We start from the raw sequence: 18,959 nt of genomic DNA, 5'->3' as shown, positions 1-18,959 counted from the left end.
CCCCAGAATGGGTCCCCAGCACTAAACAAAATCCACAGAGCCAATATCTAGGTACCAGAAGAAAAAAAAAATCAACTAACTTTGGTCAATGTCAGAATATCACAAACTAACATCTACGGCCAAAGGATCAAGTGTCTTAAGGCCTAGGCAGGGATTATACAGGTTCTGAGAGCTGCAAAACAAGGGCTCCTTATGAAGTCAGCAAATAATCAACCGACACGCAAATGATCAACTCAGGGTTTTGTCTATAACAGTGCCTTTCTTGATTTTTGGTCTTTAGAATTCTTCCTATGTTTAAATAGAAACTGAAACTGATTTGGGGGAAGGAGGTGTCTAGCTTTGTTGCCCTGGCTGGTCTCAAACTCCTGGACTCAAGAGATCCTTCCACTTCAACTCTGCCTCCCCAGTGCTGGAACTATATATGTACAGCCACTGCACCAGGTGAAACTGATCATTTTTAGGAGGTATCTGCTCTGCTTTGTTTTTTTGGTACCGGAGATCAAACTCAGGCCTTTGCACTTTCGAGGCAGGTGGCGGCACCAGCGCTAAATCCCCCACCTCTTAGTTTATTTATTTATTTATTTTTTGGTACCGGGGATTTAACTCGGGACCTTGTGCTTGTGAAGCAGGCGGCAGAACCACTGAGTTAAATCCCCAGTCGGTCATCTCGTACTCTGAATGACTTTTACCCACTGGCAATCTGGAATCTATTCCATTTACTAAATTATGCAGGATTTCCAAATACTTATTTCACACAGTATCAAAAAGATCACATTCATTCACTTTACCATCAATCTCATCAAAAAGTCTTTCACAAGCTAGGCATGGTGGCAACTCTGGGCTGAGATAGGAGGATCACAAATTTGAGCCCAGCCTGGGTATCTTAGTGACTTATGGAGAACTGTCTCAAAATACAGTAGTAAAAAAGGGAGGTGAGGTGTAGCTCAGTGCAAAGGCCCTGGGTTCAATCCCTAGTCTCACATTCTCTCTCTCTCTCTCTCTCTCTCACACACACACACACACACACACACACGCACACATGGCCTTTCATAGATATAAATCTTTTAGAACTCAGGACCTCCTGCATGCTAAGCAAGTGTTCTACCACTGAGCTACATCCCTTTTTATTTTCTGAGACAAGATCTCCCTAAACTGCACAGACAGGTCTTGAACTTGGAATTACAGGTGTGTGCCACCATGTCCAGCCTGAAAACCTGAATTTTCTCACTGACAACAGTGACAAGCTCAGTGGTACGGGGGATTGAACTCAGGACCTTGCACTTTCGAGGCAGGCGCCGGAACTACTGAGCTAAATCCCCGGTCCTAAAAATATCTCACATATTTTTTATCAGACTTTTTTTTTTGGTACCAGGGATCGAACTCAGGTCCTTGGGCTTGCACAGCAGGAAGCAAAACCACTGAGCTAAATCCCCGGCCCATGCTCAGATTACTTCCAAGAAAATATCTATTAAATTTTTCTTCAAGTATGAGTAACTAGTTTGCTCATTGGTAATTTTCAGTAAAAATAATCATCTGTGCAGCTGGTTTGGCTCTATCACACATGTTTTTCCATCATACTATGGCACAGCAGCAATGCTTCATGGCTACTTTGCATTTCCCCACCCAGGATACAAAAGGGACCTTTGAGAGTTGAGATTTAATAAAAATTTAAAAAATTAAAATTAAAAATTTTAGTCCTTCATCCAGAATATTCTGAATTTCAAATGTTTTTTTTTTCCTAACTGCAAGTATATGGTAGCAAAGACAACCATGACTTTGATTGCTGGCAGTTTGGTGCCACCACCTTGACTCATGTTATGACACCAGCGCTTTTCTCTGTCATTGCTTCTGCACCAAAGTGCAAAGGGAAAATAAGTTAAGGTAAACCATGAGATTAAAAAAGTCGTTTGAGGTCTGGGCAGTTAGCTCAGTGGTGCTGCCACCTGTCTGGCAAGCACAAGGTCCCGAGTTCGATCCCCAGTTCCAAAAAAAAAAAAAAAAAACCTAGTTGGTACTGACAAAGCAAGTCCAGCCATATTTGTAGATCTGTTCGTTTATTAAATGAAAATGAAATTCTGCAAATAAGGTATTAACTGGGTCTTCATGTTTGATGTTTGCAGCTAACTCTAATTTGCCAAGTTGTTTGCAGCACCACTGCCCTGAATTCTACTGATTTTTTTATCCAGTGGGCATTCAGGATGCCTAAGAACTGATTAGTCTCTCAGGTTCTGTGTGGGCTCCTTCAGCCACAGCAAGGTGGTCACTCGCCGCAACAAGGCTTCAGTGACTTTTTCACCTCTGGCTTGAAAAGCTAGAAGAAATTTTGGCTTTTAAAGCCCTATACACTTAAAACATTCAATTCCTTTTCTTTAAACTCTGACTGTTCTTACAACAATGTTGCAACTTAACTGACACCATAATATAACACAGAAATACTCTGTTGCACAAGAAACAATAAGGCTGTGGCACACACCTATAATCCCAGCACCTGGAAGCTGAGCCAGAATTGTCTCAAATTTGAAGCCAGCCTGGGCTACACAGTGAGCTCAAGGCCAACCTGAACTGCATAGCAAGACCCTGTCTCAAAAAACAAACCAATAAACAAATAAAAGGCACATTATTAAAGATTCATTATCTTTTCTTCAACTTTTTTTTTTTGAAGTGGGATCTTGCTATGTAGCTCAGGCTAGCCTTGAACTCAGGGTGATTCTCCTGCCTCGGGCTCCCAAATGTTGGAATTACAGGCATGAGTAACCATGCACACCTTCTTTTTTTCAATTCTTATTTGCAGTTTTGCCTGTTTCTTTGGAGTAGAGTCCTCCCTTATACTTGTTTATATGTCCATTTCTGTATCTTTTAAAGTTGCACCTACAAGTTGGAAAAACAAATCTTGAATCTCAACAACCCATACTTACTTAAGAGAAATAAAAATTTTCTATTTTAAAGTGGAATGAAATGCTGTTAGAATTAAAAAATTTTAAATGAATTTTACATGTAATCCCTCCAATACTCATCAAAGTCACTTTAATGAGGTTTTTTATCTTAATGATAGCCTTTTTTAAAAGAACTGATGCTTGCCAGGGATTTAGTTCCACCGCCTGCCTTGAAAGCACAAGGTCCTGAGTTCAATCCCCCGTACCAAAAAAAAAGAACTAATGCTTAATTCAGTCATCCTACCTGCCCGTGATTCTTTTATTTGGGCTTTTATCTCCACGTGAATTATGGACAAACTGATGACAACTTCAAAACTCCTAGGACCTTAGGTCCAGAAATTTCCTTTAGGAGCATCTACGGTAGATGGATCTGCTTGCTCTGACATCTTCTCCAAACATGCATGAATTCATATTCATTCCTAAGCTATTACACTGAGGAATAGTACAGATCTCTAGGACACGCAAATATCTAAGGTTAAAAGAAAAGTATTAAGGGCCAGGGATTTAGCTCAGTGGCACCGTGCCTGCCTCACAAGTGAAAGGTCCTGAGTTGTATCCCTGGTACCGAAAAAAAAAAAGAAAAGAAAAGTATTAAGTTTTTCTTTTGCTCTCTTACAGTGCTTTCTCATAGACCTAAGAAATAGACTTGTGAGCAAAGCAACACAGTTACTTGATGAGGTATTTCCTATGATGTGTGGCCACAGGAGAAACAAAATTTTTTAAATGAGAAGTTTTCCAAACTTGTTTTTATAAGTAAGTTTCACAAGTTGTAATACTTCTCTTACTGTGTTTCCTCAAAGATGCCAGGAAAATGCTGGGATTTCAAATTAATGATTGATTAGATTATAATGAAGTTTATAAAGAAATTATAAGCTGGACATGATAGCATATGCCTGTGAACCCAGCACTCTGGGAGGCTGAGGCAGGAGAATAGCAAATTCAAGCCCAACCTGGTCAATTTAGTGACTTCGCAAGACTCTATCACAAAATATTTTTAAAAAGACCTGGATGTGTAGGGCTCAGGGCAGAGGGCCTAAGTTTGATCCTCAGTACCACAAAGGAAAAAAAATAATAACTGAATATATAACTGAAAATTTCATGTTTACACCCGGAAGTACTGCCTCAAAAATTCTAGAAAACAAAGCCAGGCATGGTGGCGTGCACTTGTAATTTCAGCACTCAGGAGGCTGAGGCAAGAAAATCACCTAGACGTCAAGGCCAGCCTGAACTATATAGCAGAAGACCTTACCCCAACCCTCCTCCCCCTAAAAATTCTAGAAAATACAAGAATATAGAAATAAATTTTATTAACCACTTGTGATGTCATCACACATCACTTAGTCCTTGGAAAATGTCACTGTATGCTGGCAAGAGAATAAAATGAGAGTGAAAAAGTAAATACTGTGTTCACATTATGATGAAAAGAATTTGACTTCATGGACCACCTAAAAAGGTCTTAGAGAGCCCCACAGGACCCTCACCACCACCACATTTAGAACTCAATACTGAACCATCCAAAATTGAAAGCAACTTCCCAAATCTCTCCCAGGCAGGGTCTAGACTTAACATTCCTGACAGTTGAGAGGAAACAGTCCAGAACAGGTTTAGATTGTCACCAGGGAAATCAGAATGCTGTCCCTAATAAGTTGTCAGGTTGGCAAGCCTGGCTTCACTGAAGAAAGTAGCACCAGAGGCATAAAAAGAATGTTTTCTAAAGCAGCAAATCCTTAACTTTACAGACATCAGAACAGGAAAAAAGAGTAGGTAGGTCTCAGATTTGATGGATGAAGGCACTCTTATACTATCAAAGCCCTGTCCAAAACCATGTCACTAGATACACAGAAACAGGTAAGGGAGAATGGGACAAATAGATAAAAACCTGAGATGGACTAAGACATAGACAGGATAATGATGCGAGGGAGTTCAAAGTCACCAAATATAAGAAAAAAAAAGGGAGGAGGTTTACAACAAGTCATCAGAGGGATCCAAAGAAGAAGAAAACACACTGAGACATCTATATTCCCAGCTAACTGGGGGGCTGAGGCAGGAAGATTCTAAGTTCAAGGCCTGTCTAGGCAACCTGTTGAGATCCTGTCTCAAAAAAAGTGTTTTTGTGGCCTGGGGATTTAGCTCAGTGGCACTGTGCCTGCCTCGAAAGCACAAGGTCCTAAGTTCGATCCCCGGTCCCACAAAAAAAAACAAACGTTTTTATAAGGGTTTGGGATGTAGTGCAGTGGTAGACTGCTTGCTAGACCCAGTTGCAATCCCCAGAACCAGGAAAACAAAACAAAACAAGAAGAGGGCCAGGGATTTAGCTCAGTGGTTCCACCACCTGCTTTGCAAGTGCAAGGTCCCGAGTTCGACCCCAGTACCTGTCCCCCCAAAAAACAAGAACAAACAAATAAAACAGTGAAACAAAAATTCCCCAATAAGCTCTAAAGTGATGCTGTTAACTTTTTCCCCGGCCACAGCCACAGTGTGTGTGTGTGTGGGGGGGCAATTTAAGGGCCGGGGATTTAGCTCAGTGGTTCCACTGCCTACCTCTTAAGCTAAGGACCTGAGTTTGATCCCCGGTACCAAAAAATAAATAAATAAATAAATAAATAAATAAAATATAGACTGATTTTGGGCCGGGGATTTAGCTGAGCAGTTTCGCTGCCTGCTGCGCAAGCACAAGGACCAGAGTTCGATCCCCGGTACCAAAAAAAAAAAAAGAAGCAATTTAGCTGCTATTCTGACAAGACATTCAGGCCCCAAAGATGACAAGAGATGAAAATACTAGGAACCAATACGATCACAATCTTAGCTCAAGATTCAAAGTCCACAAATTACAGAAGCAGCTGAAAAATGGCTGCATCCCTTCAGGCTTTCAAAGGGGAGGTGACAAGAACCTACCCTTGAAGGTTGTTCAGCTAAAGAACCTACAGTCAGGTGCTGCTCAGTCTTACATGGTCTGTAAAAGAAATACAGGAGAGAGCTTTCTCCTGAGGCCAATGGGTCAATACTGCACACAAAGGACATGAAAGGAATCTCTGTACTTGATGGGGCCTTGCAGACTCTGAGGAACCCTAGGACTCCTGTCTACCATCTAGATCCCAACTCTTACAAAATCTGTGCTCTGGATTGGTATTCCTACCAACTTTGGATTAGTATTCCTGCCATCTACAAGACTGCACAGCCACCACCACAGCACAGAAATATGGGCAGGTAGCAGGTGGTATTTTTCTCCTTTCATCAAAACTGCCTAATACTGATATCTTACAAAAAAAGAAAGAACAAAAGAATGATGTTTTTTTTTTTCAGGTACCAGGGATCAAACTCAGGACCTTGTGCTTTTGAAGCAGGCACAGTGCCAATGAGCTAAATCCCCAGCCCCAGAACGATCATTTTTTAAAAAGTGCTCCTGCCAGTAGTGGTGGTCCACACCTGTAATCCCTGCACTTGGGAGGCTGAGGCAGGAGGATCATCAGGAGTTCAAGGCCCACCTGGGTTATATAGTGAGTTCAAAGCCAGCCCGAACTACATAGTGAGACCCTGTCTCAAAGGAAAAAAAAAAAGTACTCCCAAAAGTATACGAACAAGGGCTAAATATGTAGCTCAATGGAAGAGCCCTTGCTTAGCATGTGCGAAGCTCTGGGTTCAACCCGTTACTGGGGAAAGAAACAGGCATATGAATCACCAGGTATGGTAGCACATGTCTATAATCCCAGCTACTCAGGAGGCTGAGGCAGGAAGATAGCAAGTTCTAGACCAGCCTGGGCAACTTAGCAAGACGTTGTCTGAAAATAAAATTTAAGAAGGGCTGGGATGTAACTCAGTGATGGAGTGCTTGCTTAGCATGCAAGAGAAGCTGGGTTCAATGGCAGCAACAGCAGGAAAAACACACAAATCTCTCCAAAGTCATTCTCTTTCTTTTCTTCCTCTACCCTCCCCCACCTTTTTGATTGTGTTTTTTTTGGTACTGGGGATGGAACTCGGGTCTTTGAGCTTGCACAGCAGGCGTCAAAACCACTGAGCTAAACCCCTGGCCCTCCTCCACCTTTTTGAGATAAGAGGCTCAATGTGAACTTCAGGCTTGCTTTGAACTCACAGCAATTCTGCCTTATACTCCCAAGTGCTGGAATTACAGGTATGTGCCACCATGCCTGGCAGGCATTCTATTTCTTTCATATACCTGACTAGTTTAAAATAAATAAATAAACAAAATAAAACAAACCATTAAAAAGTCAGAAATGGTAGAAAAAGCATCTATGGAATACCAATGGCTGGAAGAGGCCAGGGAGAACAAGACTCTCAACATACATCCCTTATACTGACCCACCCTTGTGTGGGGCTGGGAGACAATTCACTAAGTTGCTCAACTGGAATAATGACTAATTATTATCTTCTTCCAGGGCTATTCTTTTTTTTTCTTTTTGGTACCAGGAATCAAACTGAGGACCTTGCACTTGCCCATCTGGCAGGCAGGCAGGCAGGCGAGGCACCTCTGAGCTAAATCCCTGGCCCTGCCAGGGCTATTGTAAGAGCTTTATATAATCATTATCTCTTTTCATACAAACAACAACTATACCTATAAGATAGGTACTACTGGGTCAGGGATTTAGCTCAGTGGTGCCGGAGCCTGCCTCGCAAGCACAAAGTCCTGAGTTCTATCTTGGTACCCCCCAAAAAAAAAAAAAAGATAGATACTATTACTCTTCCCATTTTACAGATGAACAAATAGGCAAAGAGAATAAAGATGTTAAGGGCACAGCAGAAGGGTGCCAGGATCCCAATGCAGGGAATCTAGCTGCAAATCCTACTCCGAACCATAATGGAACTCCTTACTGAAAGATAAGAACTGCTGATATCTCTTGAGAACCTTTTTTGGGGGGAGGGGTACCAGGGATCGAACTTGGGACCTTGCGCATGTGAGGCAGGTGGCAGAGCCACTGAGCTAAATCCCCGGGGACTGCTGATATCTGCTGATTCTGCTGAGAGCTCAACTTAACCAGTATGTTATACTAGACCAAGTTAGCCAAAGGGGCCCACTTTCTCCTACTGAAGAACCTGTCATTCGCTCTCTCACAGAGGGCTGGAGTGTAGCACAGTGGTTGGGTGCTTGCCTAGCATGCTCAAAAGCCCTAAGTTCCATCCCTGGCAAAGCAAACACAAAAATAATTTTAAAGAGACAACACTTACGGGCAAAAAGAGAAAGCAACAACCCACAAGTGCCTCCAACACTCCATGAAAGACAGCCAAATGACAGCCATCTGTGGAGAGGTGGGATGTGATGGCATATGCAAAGGCCTAAAGGTAGAGGACAGGGGGGAGGCATCTTGGATATGGGATACCAGTTATCAAAACAGAACTCCCAGAAAAATACTAGTCAGGCAGGTCACCAGTAGTGACAGGAGTAGCCAGCCCCCAAAGATAAGGGTACAAGCTGAAATGCTGTCTGCAGGTGGCTTCACTCACTAATTAGCCAAGAATTCTCTGCTTAGTGAGGACCGGGAAAATAATCTTGCTCTATCCACAGCACTGATGGCCCCCTTAATTCTGAGAATCTGGCTAGATCCTGCTCTTGAGAGAAGACACCCCACTGCTTGCTGTTTAGGAAGCACCAGCTCCACTGATCCTACAGGTACCTCAACAGGGGAGGGGGCATTCAAATTCTTTCTTGTAGCTAAAGTTCCTGTGAGCTGCCAAAGACCAGAAACTATTGTCCATCTCAGTAACTCTCCCCTAGCAGGCCAAGACAGCCCAGGTGCACTGACCCTAAAGGTCTGGAGTCTCTCTGACCATAGCAGTCAGAAGTTCCTATTCCCTTTCAGACTCACAAATGAAGAGGGAAAAGCAAACCCATTCCTTCTGGCCAGGCTCAGGACATTTTGGCAAGTTGTGAATTGGCAAGGAGGCTCAAAACAAGTGCTTTACAGCTTCCAGTGAAAGTGCATGAAACAAACAAACAAAAAAAAGAAAGTGCATGAAACAGACCAGATGTCTTCAGGGTCATCTAAGGGAGCAAAGAAAGCCCCCTCACAGGAGTGCAGACCCATCTCAGAGGTTGTTTACAGACCTCCGCCAAACTCATGCTTCAATGAACACAGCCCCAGAGGAGGCAGAGCTTTGTATTTCTAACTTCCCAGAGAAACAGAGGAAAATAGGGCAAGGCCAGCTCAAAACCAGCTTGACTGGTTCTACAGGGAAGCCCCTGGTCTACTCTGCGTTTTTTTTTTTCTGCAGTACTGGGGATTGAACCTGGGGCTTTTTTTTTTCTCACTGAGCTGCCTTGCTAGTCCTTTTTATTTTTTTAATTTCTTGAGACAGAGTCTCACTATGTAGTCCAGGCAGGTGTGTGCCACCACATCTGGCTTTATTTATTTTCAAACAGAGTCTTACTGAGTTACTAGGGCTCAACCAGTGATCCTCCTGCCTCAGCCTCCCAGAATGCTGGGATTACAAGTGTGTGCTACCACGGTCAGCTCCTTATGTTTTGTTTTTGTTTTTGAGACAGGGTCTCACTTTGTAGTTCCGGCTGGGCTTGAACTCCTGGAGATCCTCCTTCCTCAGCTTCCCAAGTGCTGGGATTACAGGCATCCGCCATCATGCCTTATGTTTTTTAAAAAGAAAAACACCTAGGAGGTGGCTTGGAGCCAGTTACTGAACACATCTCTCCTCTCTTTCTTCCCATACCCAACTCAGACTGTTGTGCAGGATCCCCTAGACACCAATATTAGTGAGGCATCTCACCTTCTCTCCTACTGATTCTTGTGATTTATGGCTTTACTAGGCCTAAAATTAACCATTTGATGCATGAGAAAAAATATATTTCCTTTTGTCCATTTTGCCATTTTCTAATGAGAAATATAAGAAATAACTGGAATTAGGAGGAATGAGTACTACTCCCAAAACAGACATCGGCAGAAAGAACCTCCACAAAAAGCTGGGCACAGTAATACACATCTGTAATCCCTGGATTCAGGAGACTGATGCAGGAAGATGGCAAGTTCAACACCGGCTTGGGCAACTTAGTGAAACTGTCTCAAAATTTAAAAGGAACTGGAGGGTTGGGGATGTAGCTCAGTGGTACAGCATTTGGCTAGCATGCACAAGACTCTGGGTTTAATACCTAATATCTTTTTCTAATTCATCTTTTTTTTGGTACCGGGGATCGAACTTGGGTCCTTGTGCTTGCGCAGCAGGTGGTGAAACCACTGAGCTAAATCCACAGCCCTCCTAATATCTTTTTAAAAAGAACTTGGAGGACACACGCCTGGCCTGTAATTCCAGCATTCTGGGAGACTGAGGCAAGAGAATCATCCTCAGTTTGTGGCCAGCCTGGGTTACATAGTGAGTTCAAGGCTGTTCTGAACTACAAAGTGAGACTTTGTATGCAGAAAGAAAAGAAAAGAAAAGAAAAGAAAAGAAAAGAAAAGAAAAGAAAAGAAAAGAAAAGAAAAGAAAAGGAAAGGAAAGATGAGTAATAACATTAAATGGCCTATATCAAGAAGACTGTCGTGGGGCAGTGAAACTGCTAGGAGAGTTCAAATTTTCAGGGTTTACCTGGGGATAGCCTACCTTTTCCCATTCTAGTATAGGGAAAAGGTGATTTCCTCCCCCACGAGGATTGTAAAGGCTTACTCTTCCGTCAGCTGAGACAGAAGGGGAAAAATGCACAGCTAACACTTCAGTGACTCACTCATGTTTGATGAAGCCTGGGAGAAAGCCTGGAGAATCCAAGCTTCAAGTGCAAAATGTACAAATACTGGAATCCCCCATCACAAGAAGGAAACTCAGCCACCTATTTGATTTGTCATTTTGCTGTACTTCCAAGATAGAGCCAGGTTTAAACTCTATCCCTGTTTCCATACCCCCCTCGATTTTTGCTTTGATAAGTGCCTGGTGGCACCACCACTGCTAAAAGAGAATCAAATGCTTTGCACATCCCCTCTCAGATTAGAGGACCGGCAACCCAGCCTCCTGCTTAAGCAAGCAGGGGGAATTGGGGCTGGGGCTGGGTACCGCAAGAGCCCTATCTGGCAGTCACAAGAAAGGAATATGACCACCTTCTTGGCCCTTTCCATCTGCTGAGCTTACTTCAGCCCAATCCACTAATGGACTTCAAAGTGCTGCTGGGGGTGGGGGTGGGAGAGTCCATTTAGCAGAGAAGCTATCATGGGATTGGCCAAAGGTGGGGCCCAGCCCCCATCCGGCTTGAAGATAATGGGCCACAAAGTCTGAGGCTTGGCTGCACTCTAGGCATAAAATATTCATTCAAGCCGATATAATACATATGTAGGAACATCATGGAAGCTCCTGAGAGAAGGGAAATGCCAACCAGGTGGCTAAGTGCTCAAGAGTTCACGGAAGCCTGGGTTAGTCCTGGTCCAATACCCACTGAGAAGTGGGTTGTTCTGTCCAAAGGGGAAACAGTCTAGACGGAGATGTTTGATTCCTAATAGATCTCACCAATGCAGACCTCTCAGGCAAACAAATTCACTGTCTTTTCACACTTCAAAGGCATCCACACTCCTTAAAACATTCATGCTGAAAAAAATGTCCAGTCCAATCATTGGTCAGTTTGAGAGTCAGGTATCCCTGTATACACCTGATTTTAATCCGAACCATGCCAATTCTCAATGATTTTTATCCAACTTTTCAGCTACTTTTCTAGTCCACAGATTGAAGAAATTATAATTTACTGAGCAGTTACATTCCCTAAATCCAAAGAGTATGGTGTAGTGACCCTATGGATTCCTAGAAACTGCGCCCAGCAGAGGGTTAGTGTATGTGGTCAGACAATTACCCATATCCCTAACCAGAAGACAACAGCCCCATCAAGAAGATCCCACCAGAGTCACAGCACAGGATGAGTGCCAGCATCCAAAGCGTGATGCTGGCTAGCTAGCCTGTCAACCTGGATTCACCACGCTGGACACGATCAACACTGGGTCCAATAAATATGTGTGGGAAGTGGCTCAGCTGTTTTCTCTTTACAAAAGGATTTGAGACAATATACTGCATCACTTGCTCCCTAGAAGAGTGACAGCAGTACCATCCCTTGTCCATTAAGTAAAGCCTGGTGGGCAATAAAAGGCTCAGAAGCCCTTGCTCTAAGTTTCTGAGGCCCAGATCCCAAACCATGTGTCCCCTCCGTAGAGGTTAGGGAAAGCTCTAGTCTATAGCAGGTGAACTCTGGAAGTTGGACCCTTCTCCATATTTGCCTGTTTCTGCTGCTGCTGGCTTGGAAAACTTATTTGGCTGATTGCTTTCAAGACTGCCAAGCCTCCAGGCCAGCAGAGTCATTTAGTAAAGAAGTGAACAGAAAGTCCAGCTCATAGTCTAAGAAACCCCAAAACTATCAGCCCCAGGCTAGAACCCTCCTTCTGCAAAAGGAAGAAGTCTGTGGCTGTGAAAAAGCACATCTAGAACAAAGTGTATTACAAAAATTATCTTAAAGACAGGGCTTGACTTTATCTCCTATTTTCACTGTTAGAAGCAAAGATGACAGCAAACAAGCAATCTCTCTTCAATATAAGGTTTGTTTTTATGCTTCAACATTTTCTAGGTGTGCTTCAGATGTGATCAAAGAGCTCCTAGGAACATTTTTAAAGAAGGGGGAGAGAAAGAGCAAGAAAAGACTGGAGACAACTGCTGGAGTTTGTTTATATATTTTCTGGTGAAACAAGTTTAAATAATTTAAATCTATATAGGTGATAGTGTACATCTGGGAAGAGAAAATGGCCCAACCAAATTCCTTGCTTTTTATTTCCTAACATGACTTTATTTCCTACAATGACTGAGTTCTGTGACTACTTTAGCTGAAATTGCCAACAGGACCAAGAAGCAGGTTACTTTATTTGGTGGTATGACCTATTCTAAAGGAGGCCAATATTTCTGACATCCCTGGCCTTCTGACCAAAGGAGCTGCTGTTTGTTCTTTCTTGCTTTAAAGAATACAGGGCCTGAAGGTGTAGCTCACTGATACAGCACTTAGCCTGTGCAAGGCCTGGGTTCAATCTCTAAAACCACACCCAATCCCCCCCAAAACAATACAGGCACTTTGCCTTGCAAGCGGAAGGTCCCCAGTTCAATCCCCGGTACTAAAAACAAACAAACAAAAAACAATACAGGCACTTTCCTAGAACAGGTGCCTGCCAGGTTTTCCAAAGTTCCTGCTTTTTACTGGGATGAAACTTTACATGATGTCAACAGCATGACTGGCTGGGAACCTCAGAGAACCATGAAGTGGCTCAGGGGAATCTAAATTCACAAGGCAGAGACAGGATGAGTAATTCATACATTAGAACATGGTCTCAATGTATGCAACTGCTGCTCTGGGACAAAGTTACCACAGAGCAGCTTACATTCCAAAATGGTCACTGATTACTACTATCATGAAATTAGTGAACATGCATCGAGTCCTAATCACATGCTCAGGAGTATGCTCAGCATGTAAGGAAGAGATGAAATCAGCACACACATCACAAGAAAAAGATCACAGCAACAATGCATTTGGATTTAGTAAACAGCACAAAGAAACCAGAGGCAGTTTGTTACTCTCTTTGCTGAACACAATGCCCCCAACAGCCTCAGAGACAGCAGGCACTCCAGCCACTCCCCAAATGCCTGAGGGTGCCAGTCAGTCACTTGGGCTCCTCCTACCAGCTCATAATCAAGTCTGAAAAAGTTCTCAGGTAGAGAATGGCCTACCTGCTAAAACAAAGTTTGTGAGAGGAAAAGGGATGGAACAAGCAACCTCAGGAGGGCCTAGAGAAAGTGGTTCCTGGTAGAAGAGAACCAGTTGGCAAGGAGGAACTGTGTGACACAGACCAAGCTCCTTGGTTTCCGAAGACACCTGTCCCATGCAGAATCAGCTCCCAGACCCAGTGAGGAAACAATCAGCCATCCCTCCCTCTCAACCCCAACTCACTCCAGAAGCAAACAGTCCATAAGTAATAAAAGGGTCAACCACTGCAGAAAAACGCTCCCATCAGACTCCACTTGAGTTCCTAACTACCCAGGTGACAGGGAGCAAAGATAAGACAGAAAAACATAGTAAATGAAATAAGATAAGATTTTTCATAAAAGGAAGTTAACATGATACAACAGATGTACCTTAACAGGCAAGAAAAAAAAGAGAGAGGCAGAACAAGAAGAAAACATAAAGGATGTAAAGAAGGAAAAGAACAAAAAAAAGTACTGAGCCACAGGGTAGAGGAGCTTCCTTTTTCAAGGTTTTAGTTTTTTTGTTTTGTTTTTGGTCTAATAAAGTTCACCAAGAAAGGTCTGAGAGGCAGGGGATTCTCCACAGAGCAGGCAGGCAGCGAGGGACAATGGAGATGGTGAAAGAAAGGGGAGGGGTGGAAAGCGGACGCCTCACAGCTCAGAGATGAGATGACACAGAAAAGGCAAGGCTTAGATGACAAACCACAGCAGTGATTGTGAGGATAGAGGAAGTATATAGGGTCAGGAAGATGATGTACAACAAACAAAAAACTAGCATGGCAAAGGTGTAGAGTTCCTAGGAATGAAAAGACTAGCCAGTAGGAAAGAAATGGATAAGAGCATAAGGGATAGGGAAAGTAAATGTGATGCGAAGAGGGCAGGAGACTCATATGGACATGAAAAGCAACTCTGGTTAAGAAGCACAGTAAGGAAGACAGGGTGAGAGGTTTAGCAACAGGAAACAATAAGCAAGGAGGAAGACACTAAGAAGTGACAGACAAGGGAGTGGAGAGGCAGAAAGCATCCTGGTTTTTGTTTTGCAGGGTAAGAAAGCAGAAAGGCAGGCTGAGAAAGGAGCAACAGGTTATGTTACTACTGGGCGGCTGAAACACTGAATGTCCCCCACTCCCCAGCGCCCTCGACTGCGAAAAAAGAGCCCAGGGAGGAGGCTGAAAGAACACTCAGCAGGATCAGGAGACAAAGTCTTAAAAAACCAGGGCCCTGGGGTAAGAGAACAAGGACTGAAGGGAGTGGTAACTGGAGCCCCAAAGGCAACCTGTGGGAAAACTATGCGCATGACAGCTATATGGGGAACTCGAAGCGACACGAGCCAGGGCAAAAAGAAGGGAAAGTGATGAGCAAAGAGTGGGGAAACGATTTGGAAAGGTGATGAGGGTGGAGCTGGTTGGTGGGTTGCAGGCAAGAGGGAGAGCAGAGTTTGGAAAGAGAAGGAGGAGGGTAGAAAAAGCTGAGGCAGTGAAAATGAATAGGGGCGGAGAACACACTCCGAGGGAAGGACCCTGAGGGTGAAAACCTGGGACTGGAAGAACCGGTGTGGGCGCAGGGGCACGAGGCTGAACAGGCAAGGAAAGGTGGACAACAGTCCATGGCAAATCACCAGGCGTTATTTCGAGGGGCAAGAGGGTGGCTGTTCTAAGCGTGGGTGGAGGAAAACCAGAAAGGAGCCCCGATCGAAAAAAGGAAGAGCAGGGGAAGCTGAGGAGGTGACACGGAAGCGCGCAGGTGGGCGGTGAAGAGAAAGGGGGCTGGCAGAAGGACAAGTGCAGCTCGGAGTCAGGAAGAGCGAGTCCGGAGGCGGGTGACAAGGCGGCCGAGGCTTGCGGGACAGCCGTGGAGGGAGGACCCTCCGCAGGGTGCAGGGCCCGGCCAAAGAACCACGGGAGCCTTGGGCTCCTTACCTGCTCCGTGTCCCTCTCGTTCAGCGTGGGCAGGGGGGTCCGGGCGCTGGACATGGCGCCGGTATCTCGGGGGAGGGGACCCAGAAGCTCGAGGAAGGGAGGGAAGGACGGCGCGGAGCCCGGCCGGGCGGGGCTTCTCACAGCAGGAGCACCCGCCGCATGGGCCCCGGCCGGGGGTGCGGGGAGGCCGGGCAGCCACTCACGCCAGCCCGGGGATGCGCCGCTCGGGCTAGGCCGCGCCGGCTCCGAGCGGCTCCGGACCGCACCCCCCCCCCGACCCCCGGCTGGGCTGTGCTGCCGTTCGGCCGGGCCAAGCTGCTCCGCCTACTCTCTGCCGCCACAGCAGCCCGCCTGCCTCGCTCCTCCCCTGCCCTCAGCCGCACTGCTCCGCGCCCGGCACACAGACAGCCACCGCCGGACCTGCTGCTCCCAACATGGCCGCCACCACCGCCGGCCCTCGGCTCTTTCCGCCGTCAGGAGCCGGAAAAATCCGAAGCGTCTAGGAACGGGAGGTGGGGGTGAGCCTTCTCTGGGCTACAGACCGGGGTGAATTCCGGAAACAGCTGAAGAATGAAATCCCCGGCGACACGCCCGCCTCCTGTATTCCGAAGAAGGAGCTTCGGCTCTATTTACGGAAACCCACGAAGTGACTCCGGGAACTCCAAAGCCATTCGGCCACGCCCATCGATTTTCTCCGCCCACTTTGAGCTGGCTTTCGGCAGTTTCCGGAAACACCCGAAGCCGCTCAGTTTGCAGAGTCGACCACGCCCCCGTCCCGCAGCTCTGCTGAGGGCGGCTGTCGGCCATTTCCGGCAACACCCGAGGTCAGCCGAGCTCCGAGTCAATTCTCTGTGAGGTTTCCAAGGTGTCAGTCTTCGTTTCTTTTCATCAGTTTTCGGGCACTTTCAAACCTTTGAACAGGAAGCGTGGGTCACCTGTGCGTGTTATTTGGCTGAATAGAAAATAAAGCCGTTAGCAGTCCTTGTGATTGTCACCCTTGGGTTCTAAAGCAACTTCCTGTCTGCGTTTTTATTGGGCTGTCGGTCAGCTCGTAAAATCCATCTTCTGTTCATCATCCAGGCTACCAACATGTGTAGCACCTGCCAAACGCCGTGTCAGTCTATTACCTGTCTACCTAACATCCGCCTGCCCTTGTCTATCCTTGGCTTCTATTCCCAGTCCAACAGCTTGGCCTCGTCTGCAGGGACAGGCACCAGGCCAGTGTGCTTTGCAGCAGGCTGGCAGGAAATTCCGGAGCCCTGCGTTTCAGGTCCACCTCTGCCAAATGAAAATGCTGTATGTCTTGGAAAAAAAATCACGCATCTCTGAGTTTAAGCTCCTCTGCCCTATATTGAAGGATCCATGCCTCTGATACAGCGTTGACATTTGAAGTAACACCTTTGAATTCCAATTACTTTTTAAGTGGCCCATAAGGTTAAGTCAGGAGAGGTATTCTCATCCTAATTCACATTTCAGTTATCCTTTCTGAGGCAAAAGAAAGAATTCATTAAAAATACTGATTTTTCCGGGTATTTAGCTCAGTGGTTCTGCCGCCTGCCTTGCAAGCAGAAGGACCAGAATTCGATCCCTGGTACCAAAATAATAATAATAATAATAATAATAATAATAATAATGATGATTTTGTGGCTTAGTGGTAGAGCACATGTTTAACATTCACAAGCCCCAATTCAATCCTCAACACTTTAAAAAAAAAAAAAAAAAGATTCCTCAGGATGACACAAGAATGGGCTGATTTTCTACTCTGGGCTTCAGTTACTCTATTAGATGAAGTTATTGGATTCGTAAGACCGGAGGTCCTTCTCAGCTTTGGCCTGACTTTTTTTTGGTACCGGGGATCGAACTCAAGACCTTGCACTTAGGAGTCAGGCTCGGTGCCACTGAGCTAAATCCCTGACCCTAGAGAGCTCCTGACTCTTAACAGAAAGTCTGTAGCAACGGGGTCCACTCCTTACTTCCCCCAAGACTGTCCCACCAAGGACAGGCCATACCCTTCGTGGATTTCCAAGCTGCGTGGACAGTCCAAGCTGTCCCACTCATATTACTTGATCCGTTCCCCAGGGCTCAACCTAAAGTGGGATAGCCAGAGGTTCCACAAGAGCTGGAAACCAGGCCAAGGCGAGACAGGTCTTCAAAGGTACAGAAGAGAAGGCCCAAGGATTATGGGGAAAGTCTTGGTTTGACCTCTGACAGTTGACTTCAAACTCCCAGCCACCACATCCTGAGCTGATCCTTGGTCACTTCAATCAGAGAAATAACCAGAGATGCAAGAAGGGTAAGCAAGTACTGGCCAGGCAACAAGTACCACCTACAGTTTTAGTAAATCTACAGAATTCCAAGACTCCTCCCCATGCCTCGCCCCCCTCCATCCTGGCACCCACCCAATGGGGAAGAAGTTGGCGAAGGGTCACCTAAGAGAAGGGAAAAAGAGGAAGAGGACTGAGTACATTCCATTTCCCCACCCCAAATTCAACTTGAAAAAAATCTATGAGAATAATCTGCCCTCTGGTGGCCAAAGGGAGGGACAGTGCTGATTCCTGTGTCCGATATCACCTCCAAGGCCAAAATCGGCAGCAGGGAAGAGAGAAAGGGTTTGGAAAAGCAAAGGAAGGCATATTCAGGGTCCTTGCCAGACCCATGATCTCATCTAAGCAGACCCCCCTCCACTGTGCTTCTCACTCAAGGCCTAATCCAGCCTCACCCCTGCCTTTCGCCCTTCAGACCTCACCCCTACCTCTTCTTTCCTCTCCTCTTCCTCACTAGCTGTGCAGAAGGCTGCCTGACCAGTCTCTCTGCCTGAACTCCCTCCAACTCAGCCACCAGAATAATCTTAAAATCCAGCTCCAGTTACATCTTTGTTCTGCTGGGAGACTATCACTGACTCCCCATAGGCCTACAGGCAGGGCTGGCTTCATGGGTTTATGACCTGCTCAGAAACACCAACCCCTATGCTCAGAAGAGCCTTGCATTTGGTTAACATATCTCTGCCACTGTCGTGAAATTTTTTTTTTCCAGAAGACCTTCATTTCCATTTTGCACTGTGCCCCATAAATTATGTAGCTGGTGCTGCCTGTGGGAGAAGCCTTTAGCCTGCAATCAAAGCTTTGCTCAATCTGGCCTCAAATTACCTTGCTAAAAAAAAAAATTACCTTGCTAATATACACTCCAACTAAGTATCACTGGTTGACCCTTTTCCCTAAGCCATGCCCTACCACCAAGTCCTCTCAGCTCTGTGACTTTGTTCAGGCTAACAGGTTGCCCAGTTACCTAACTCAACTTTCAGATGGACTTCAAGATCCAGTTCAGATGTCACTTACATCCCTGAAACCACCTACTTCTCCTCAAAGGTGAATAATTGCCACACATTTACCCATCTCTA

At 45.4% G+C, this 18,959-nt stretch overlaps 1 protein-coding gene across 8 annotated transcripts in view; it reads right to left on the bottom strand.

The window, feature by feature from the left end:
- Positions 1–16,247, bottom strand: part of Mark2 (microtubule affinity regulating kinase 2) — a 64,743-nt gene extending 48,496 nt beyond the window's left edge. For 2 of the 8 annotated variants that reach the window (XM_013074871.3, XM_087205205.1), the window contains exon 1: positions 16,105–16,236. Coding sequence is in view for 5 of the 8 variants with exons in the window: in XM_004852557.4 (XP_004852614.1) it covers positions 15,563–15,616 (54 nt within the window). In the remaining 3 variants the exon portion in view is untranslated. Of the gene's footprint in view, positions 1–15,562; positions 16,020–16,104 lie in introns of those variants that run through there. The other 6 variants (XM_087205203.1, XM_087205207.1, XM_087205206.1 and 3 more) reach the window with 4 other exon arrangements.
- Positions 16,248–18,959: the final 2,712 nt, after the last annotated feature.

This window comes from Heterocephalus glaber, unplaced genomic scaffold (genome assembly GCF_053883595.1).
Source record: "Heterocephalus glaber isolate CG9 unplaced genomic scaffold, H.glaber_assembly_v1.0 deba00000594, whole genome shotgun sequence".
In the NCBI taxonomy this organism is placed as follows: Eukaryota; Metazoa; Chordata; class Mammalia; order Rodentia; family Bathyergidae; genus Heterocephalus; species Heterocephalus glaber.
This window is presented reverse-complemented; position numbering and strand designations above follow the sequence as displayed.